This window comes from Pelodiscus sinensis, chromosome 4, assembly GCF_049634645.1.
Source record: "Pelodiscus sinensis isolate JC-2024 chromosome 4, ASM4963464v1, whole genome shotgun sequence".
In the NCBI taxonomy this organism is placed as follows: Eukaryota; Metazoa; Chordata; order Testudines; family Trionychidae; genus Pelodiscus; species Pelodiscus sinensis.
The window spans coordinates 131,006,396-131,014,348 of NC_134714.1; the positions used below are offsets into that span (position 1 = coordinate 131,006,396).

Below are 7,953 nucleotides of genomic sequence, written 5' to 3' on the forward strand. Positions count from 1 at the left end.
CCGCTGGTCGATGGGGGGTTATCGACACCAGCCTTGAGCAATGTTTATACAAACAGCCCATACCGAAAACATTCACCCCGCTACCAAATTCATGTTCTCGATAATAAACCTATCAGCCTCTGCTCTAATACACGGCCCGACTGCCTTACAGCCTTTGGCTCGCCAGGGTGTGTGTCTGTCTCGCTCTGTCTGTCTGTGAGTGTGTGTGTGTCTCTCTCTGTGTCTCTCTGTGTGTGTGTCTGTCTGTCTCTGTGTTTGTCTGTGAGTGTGTGTGTGTGTGTCTCTCTCTGTGTGTGTCTGTCTGTCTCTGTGTTTGTCTGTGAGTGTGTGTGTGTGTGTCTGTCTCTGTGTCTGTGTGTGTGTGTCTGTCTCTGTGTTTGTCTGTGAGTGTGTGTGTGTGTGTGTCTGTCTCTGTGTCTGTGTGTCTGTCTGTGTTTGTCTGTGAGTGTGTGTGTGTGTCTGTCTCTGTGTCTGTGTGTGAGTGTCTGTCTCTCTGTGTGTCTCTCGCTGTCTCTCTCTCTCTGTCCGTGCGTGTGTCTTTGTCTCTCTGTATCTCTCGCTGTCTCTCTCACCAAGCACATTGTTGGGCACCAGGCCAGGCTCAGAGAGACCTCGTCGGGGGCACGTGATGAGACAAGAGTATTTTGGACCGAGCCCCAGCTGGGCATGTTTGTCCTGCTGGCTTCTGCCTCATTGGCCACGCTGGGTCAGATGAGCCCGGGGTGGGGGCCTTGGGGAAGGCCCCCCAGCCACCAGAGAAGAGCAGACGGTGGAGGGACGGAGGTCACGGCTGGGTGTCAGTTTCAGACGTTGCTGCCTGGGTTTCTCTCGCTGCTTCCGCCCAGCATGAGCCTGTGGGGGAGACTGGCCCCGCTGGTGCCCCGGGGGCGAGGTTTAGCCACGGGGTCGGCCAGCGCCGGGGGCCACCACGGGGACATGAAAGCAGGTGAGCATGGGGTAGGGGGCCTTTCTCGGTGCCCCTTCTGATCCAGCCCCAGGGCCACGGGGGGACTGGCTGGGGGGAGGGGAATGGGACTTGGGGCCTTTCCCCAGTAGGAGGCGCTGGCTCCCATCCTGTCTAAGCTGCTGTGGCCTTGGGAAATGAGTTTGTCAGGCCTCAGCCCCAACGTCTCCATCACAGACACTGCCCCTCCCCCCCAGCAGCCCTCTTCAAAGGCTGGGGGCTGGCTAGGCCTGGGACCCAGCGCTCCCCGCTCCCGGGAAGGGATGGTGTGTGGAGGGGGGGCTGTGTGTGCAGCAGGGGAATTAAGGGGGGAACCTCGCCCCCCCAGGCTGCCCTGCTCTGGAGGTGGGAGAATATCGGTGGGGGGGACTGATTTGGCCATTGACCCAGCCAAGACAAAGGCGTTCGGTGGGGTCTTGCAGCAGGAGTAGAACAGCCTCCCCCCCGCCTCTCCCCCCCGCCATGCAGTCCTGTGCAGCTGAGCCCAGCAGGGCCTCCCAGCCAGCTTCAGGGCGCCAGGGGCCGAGGCAGGAATGACCCATATGTGTGTCCCCATGGTCAAGCATCGGGTGTCTTAGGAGCTGGCTCCTAACCCACCCCAGGGAGTCCTCTGTGGCTGGGAGGGGGCTGAGCAGCTCTGTGTATTCCCCTGGCTGGGCTGGGCCCTCCCTGGCACGGCTGTGGGACTGGGCCCTGGAGAGCTGCCAGAGCCTCCGGCCTGGGCTATATTTACCCACCAGGAGGAGCGGGAGACTGCAGGCAACGAGTGACTTTGAAACTGACCCCTACTGGGGGGGAGGGGTTGTGCTATAGAGGAGCGGGAGCTCGGGGGGGGGGGGGGCGCTCCCGTCTGGCCGCGCTGATCCGTAGCGCAGCACGAGGAGGCGCTGGGAGCTGGGCAGGGGCTCAGAGCAGAGGGTGCCCTCCCCAGGCTGGATCTGGCTCAGGCACTAGGAAGGCAGGATAAGGGACGTACTCAAGGTAGGGAGGTGGGGTGGGTTCTGTTGTGTTACAGTGGTTCAGTGGGGGGGGGGGCTCTCCTCCGGTCAGTGCTGTCCCCAGGGCAGCACTAGGGGGCACAGTTGGTTCAGCAGGGGGCGCTGAGCCGCAGGAGCACACAGGTGGTTCAGCAGGGGGCGCTGAGCCGCAGGAGCACACAGGTGGTTCAGCAGGGGGCGCTGGGCCGCAGGAGCACACAGGTGGTTCAGCAGGGGGCGCTGGGCCGCAGGGAGCACACAGGTGGTTCTGCAGGGGGCGCTGGGCCGCAGGGAGCACACAGGTGGTTCAGCAGGGGGCGCTGGGCCGCAGGAGCACACAGGTGGTTCTGCAGGGGGCGCTGAGCCGCAGGGAGCACACAGGTGGTTCAGCAGGGGGCGCTGAGCCGCAGGAGCACACAGTTGGTTCAGCAGGGGGCGCTGAGCCGCAGGAGCACACAGGTGGTTCAGCAGGGGGCGCTGAGCCGCAGGGAGCACACAGGTGGTTCAGCAGGGGGCGCTGGGCCGCAGGGAGCACACAGGTGGTTCTGCAGGGGGCGCTGAGCCGCAGGAGCACACAGGTGGTTCTGCAGGGGGCGCTGGGCCGCAGGGAGCACACAGGTGGTTCAGCAGGGGGCGCTGGGCCGCAGGGAGCACACAGGTGGTTCAGCAGGGGGCGCTCTCTTCTCTGTCGGTGCTGGCCCCAATGAAGCACTAGGGGGCGCTGTGCTGAAGGTAGCAGGATTGTAGGGGCTCAGCTGGAGGCGCTCTCCTGGGCCATCCATCCTGGCCCCGGTGCCCCAGGGCAGCTCCCGGGGGCATGCACTGTGCGATGCCTGTGTCTGCAGCCAGGACATGGAGGATCCTGACGTTCGTGGTGGCGCTGCCCGGCGTGGCGATCTGCATGCTGAACGCCTGGCTGCAGAAGGAGCATCACTCCCACAAGCCTGAGGAGTTTGTGCCCTACCACCACCTGCGCATCCGCACCAAGGTACAAGGAATCATGGGGCTGACTCGGGGCAGGACAGAGGGGGGTGGGATACCAGGCTAGACAGGCCTATGGGGCTGGGGACAGCATCCCCAGCTCAGAGGGGCGGTGAGTTTTCTGGCCTCATGGCAGCCAGCCCTGGGAAAGCCAGGGCACAGGGATACACTCTCCCCAGAGGGCGCGGAGGCTCTGGGCTGGGTTCCCTAGGGAGGGGTGGAATCTCCGTCCCTAGAGGTTTTTAAGTCCCGGCTTGACCAAGCCCTGGCTGGGCTGACTGAGTTGGGTTGGTCCTGCTTTAGGCAGGGGGCTGGACTCGATGACTCCGGAGGTCTCTGCCAGCCCTCCGATTCTCTGACCCCCTCTCTCCCTTTGCAGGCCTTTCCCTGGGGTGACGGGAACCACTCCTTCTTCCACAACCCCCACACCAACCCCCTGCCCACAGGCTACGAGAAAGCGGGGGGTCACCACTGAGCTGGGCCGGCCTCGCCAGGCCTCGCGCCAATAAATCGGAGCGGATTGGTCTCCCAGTGGATTTATTTCCGTTCCGGCCCAAGGAACGGGCTGGGAATTCTGGTCTCTGTGCGCCACCCAGACAGGAGCCGGGTGCTGAAGATGCGACCAGCCAGGAGGGGTCGCGCTGCTGCGTCTGGGAGCGTCGTTAGTCTGGCTTCATGAGTAGCAGCCCCTGGCTCCAGCATTGGGGTGGATAATGGGCCAAAGCCCAGCTCCAGGAAGCCCATTCTGCCTCCCCACGTCCCCCGCTCCGGCGAGCCAGCTCCCCTTCCCCAGCTGGCTGAAATTCTATTGCGGAGTTGCTGTTGGACACCAGCTTGCCCTACCCCAGAGATGGCTGCATCTCGGGCCTCAGGCCAGGGATCCCTGGCTAAGCAGCCCCGCTGCCCCACCTGTATCTGCCAGGGGAAATATCCCTGGGTAAGCAGCCTCTAGCTCAGTGTAGTCACCCAACCAGCTCATGGCACCTTCAGGTGGAAAGCGGGGGCAGTGGCTGCATTAGGGGGACCCTGCTGAGCTCGGCTGAGAGCGGGTAGGGGTGAGCAGGCCTTCCAGGGTGGATCGAACCCTTCATTCCCACAACGGGAGGGATTATCACCAGAGAGGGGGAACAGCCCCGAGTTTTGATCCCCAGCGCCAGCGTCCCGTTGAGTCTTTCCTCATCAATCACATGCCCATTTTAATAAGACCAACCTGCTGGGTGGGGGGGGGGGGGGGGGAAGCCAGGTACAAAGAGAGAAGGGGGCGAGTCCCTTTCTAGCAGCAGCGAGTGGGGCCTTGACAGCAGCCTGCAACTCCCTGAAGGGGGTTCGAAAGAGGCTGGAGGGAGGCTGTTCTCAGGGGTGACGGATGGCAGACCGAGGAGCAATGGGCTCAGGTTACGGGTGGGAGGTCTAGGTTGGAGATTAGGAAAAGCTATTTCCCTAGGCGGGTGGGGAAGCGCTGGGCTGGGTTCCCTAGGGACGGGTGGACTCTCCATCCCTAGAGGTTTTGACGTCCCGGCTTGACCAAGCCCTGGCTGGGCTGATTGAGGTGGGTTGGTCCTGCCTTGGGCAGGGGGCTGGACTCAGTGCCTCCTGAGGGCTCTTTCCTCCCTCTGGGTCTCTGACTGAAAGGAGCCAGGTCGAGGGCGCTGTCAGGCCAGACCTGGGGCCCGTGCTGTGGCCCCTGAGCCGAGCGAGGTGCTTGTTAGCCCAGAGGGGGAACAGAGGCCGGCAGAGACACTGTGCACAGGGTCACATGGAGCATGGAACCCGGGAATCCTGCCCCCCACCCCGCCAGACCCCACTCTTGTCCCTGAGCTGGGGCCAAACCCCAGGAGTTTGGGGGATTTAAATCGTCCCTCCCGGGCGCGCTTCCACCAGCTGCAGGGCCGGGGGCCCTACTCAGCCCCCTCTATTCCAGCACTCCTTGCTACCCTCCCCAATTGCCCCTTGCCAGGGGCTCTGTGGCCTTTGCCCATTTCCCCCTCCCTCTGTACCAGCCTCCTGCAATCGCCCCCCACGCCTGGGGCTGAGAGGGGGCCCTCTGGGCAGCCATTTCCTGCCTCTGCTGCTGTTTCTGTCCCTCCCCTGGGCCACCTCTGGCTGCCTCTCCCCCAGGGCTGCAGGCAGGGCTCGCCCGGCCCACCCACGCAGGGCCCAGGGACTCAGGTGTCCAGGCCCCGAGGAAAGGAAGGTCCCTGGTGGCCCCGCTCCCGTCCAGAGCTCATTGGCTTTGGCCCTTTAATTCTCCATCACAGGGCGAGGGGGAGAGGACGGATTCCTCGCGCAGAAAGAACCATGGAAAGCCACAGCCTCCCTCCCTCTTTGCTCTCAGGCCCGGGGCCCCTGCCCCCTCAAGCCAACCTCCCTGGGGCAGACCCGTCCCCTGCCTCGGACGCGGCCCGATCCCTGGAGCCCTGCGGTGGCCACTGTGGGAATCACCCGCCCGTGTGGGAACATTTCTTCCGAAAACTTTTCTCGCCGCTTTGGAGCTGTCACGGCGAGAGGGGCTCATGCGATGGGCTCGGCTGACCCGCTGGTGCCAGCGGGCCGGGGGATTTCACCCCGTCCCCGTGTGGGCCAACGACAGTGCGGCCTCAGGCGGGCTCCGAAGCCGGTGGGCGGCAGAGACCCCTCCTCGGCTCACAGGAATTTGCCCCAATGCCTACAAGGGGGCTGGCGTTTGTCTGGCGTCACTGTCCCACCCGTGGTGCTGGCTGCTGCCTCTCTCTGCTAAAGAGCAGTGCGGCACCCAGCATCTGCCTGTGGGGATGTTAATTGCTCATGCCCGGCTGCCGTCCAAGCCCTGCAGAGTCCGCCTGAGTTGGACACCTGAGCGAGATTTGTACCCCCAAGGGAGCAGGGCGCCCCCCCCCCACCAGCTGCTGCAGCCCAGCCCAGACTTACCACCCGACCAGGCCCCTCCCCAGCCCTCTGGCCTCAAACTGGTCCCACCCCGCTGGCTGCCTGCTGGTGGCTTGGCTGCCCACGCTCCAAAGTTGCTGAGTACCAGTGTACGGCCAATTGGCATGAAACATCGACTTTGGCTCTTGATGGATGCAGACCCCAGACAGGCAGGCACTGGCCAAGCCTGCAAGGCACAGATGTTCTCCTCCCCCCGGGGAACCGTGCACCATGTAGGGGAAACTGAGGCATGCGGTCATTTTCCCTCAATATCATGAAGCATATCTTAGATGCCTATATACAAATGCGAGAAGTATGGGTAATAAGCAGGAAGAACTGGAATTGCTAACCAATAAATACAACTATGATATCATTGGTATTACAGAAACCTGGTGGGATGGGACGCATGATTGGAATATTGGTATGGAAGGGTACGGCTTGCTCAGGAAGGACAGACAGGGAAAAAAGGGAGGAGGGGTTGCCTTGTATATTAAAAATGTACACACTTGGACTGAAGTGGAGATGAACGTAGGAGATAGCTGTGTAGAGAGTCTCTGGGTTAAGCTAAAAGGGGTAAAAAACGAGGGTGATATCATGCTAGGAGTCTACTACAGGCCACCTAGCCAGGTGGAAGAGGTGGATGAGGCCTTTTTTAAACAATTAACAAAACTATCCAAAGCCCAAGATTTGGTGGTGATGGGGGACTTCAACTATCCAGACATATGTTGGGAAACTAACACAGCGAGGCACAGGCTATCCAATAAGTTTCTGGACTGCATTGGAGACAACTTTCTGTTTCAGAAGGTTGAAAAAGCTACCAGAGGAGAAGCTGTTCTGGATTTGGTTTTAACAAATAGGGAGGAACTAGTTGAGAACTTGAAAGTGGAAGACAGTATAGGGGACAGTGATCACGAAATAATAGAGTTCATGATCTTAAGGAAAGGTAGAAGGGAGACCACCACAATTGAGGTAATGGATTTCAGGAAGGCAGATTTTGATAAGCTCAGAGAACTTGTAGGTAAGGTCCCATGGGAAGCAAGACTGAAGGGAAAAACAACTGAGGAGAGTTGGAAGTATTTCAAAGGGACGTTGTTAAGGGCCCAAAAGCAAACAATTCCGCTGTGTAGGAAAGATAGAAAATATGGCAAAAGACCAGCTTGGCTTAACAAGGAGATCTTGCATGATCTCAAAATAAAAAAGGAGTCATATAAAAAATGGAAACTAGGACAACTAACAAAGGATGAATATAGGCAAGCAACACGGGAATGCAGGGGCAAGATTAGAAAGGCAAAGGCACAAAATGAGATCAAACTAGCTACAGGCATAAAGGGAAATAAGAAGACCTTTTATAAATACATTAAAAGCAAGAGGAAGACCAAGGACAGGGTAGGCCCACTGCTTAGTGAGGAGGGAGAAGCAGTAACAGGGAACTTGGAAATGGCGGAGATGCTCAATGACTTCTTTGTTTCGGTCTTCACCGAGAAGTCTGGAGGTGTGCCTAACGTAGTGAATACAAGCAGAGAGAGGGTAAGTTTAGAAGATAGGATACACAAAGAACAAGTTAAAAATCACTTAGGAAAGTTAGATGTCAGCAAGTCACCAGGTCCTGATGAAATGCATCCCAGGATACTCAAGGAGCTGATAGAGGAGGTATCTGAGCCTTTAGCTATGATCTTTGAAAAATCATGGCAGACAGGGGAGATTCCAGAAGACTGGAAAAGGGCAAATATTGTGCCCATCTATAAAAAGGGGAATAAGAACAACCCAGGAAATTATAGACCGGTCAGTTTAACGTCTGTCCCAGGGAAGATAATGGAGCAGGTAATTAAGGAAATCGTATGCAAACACTTGGAAAGTAATAAAGTGATAGGGAATAGCCAGCATGGGTTTGTGAAGAACAAGTCATGCCAAACTAATCTGATAGCTTTCTTTGAAAAGATAACGAGCCTTGTGGATAAGGGAGAAGCGGTGGATGTCATATACCTAGACTTTAGTAAGGCATTTGATACGGTCTCGCATGATATTCTTATTGATAAACTAGGCAAATATAACTTAGATAGGGCCACGATAAGGTGGGTGCATAATTGGCTGGATAACCGTAGTCAGAGAGTTGTTGTTAACGGTTCT

At 58.6% G+C, this 7,953-nt stretch overlaps 1 protein-coding gene across 1 annotated transcript; it reads left to right on the plus strand.

The window, feature by feature from the left end:
* The first annotated feature begins 718 nt into the window (after positions 1-718).
* Positions 719-3,447, plus strand: COX6A2 (cytochrome c oxidase subunit 6A2). Its single transcript, XM_075929124.1, has 3 exons — positions 719-946; positions 2,787-2,929; positions 3,302-3,447. Exons 1-3 carry the CDS (start codon positions 847-849, stop codon positions 3,395-3,397), a joined length of 339 nt encoding a protein of 112 aa, XP_075785239.1. The 5' UTR covers positions 719-846; the 3' UTR covers positions 3,398-3,447.
* The last annotated feature ends 4,506 nt before the right edge of the window (positions 3,448-7,953 follow it).

Bases quoted from the DNA above. Each gene is read 5' to 3' on its own strand.
- COX6A2 (XM_075929124.1), top strand. From the start codon at position 847: ATGAGCCTGTGGGGGAGACTGGCCCCGCTGGTGCCCCGGGGGCGAGGT. The intron at 947-2,786 runs GTGAGCATGGGG...CTGTGTCTGCAG, and splicing joins CCACGGGGACATGAAAGCAG to CCAGGACATGGAGGATCCTG. The intron at 2,930-3,301 runs GTACAAGGAATC...CTCCCTTTGCAG, and splicing joins ACCTGCGCATCCGCACCAAG to GCCTTTCCCTGGGGTGACGG.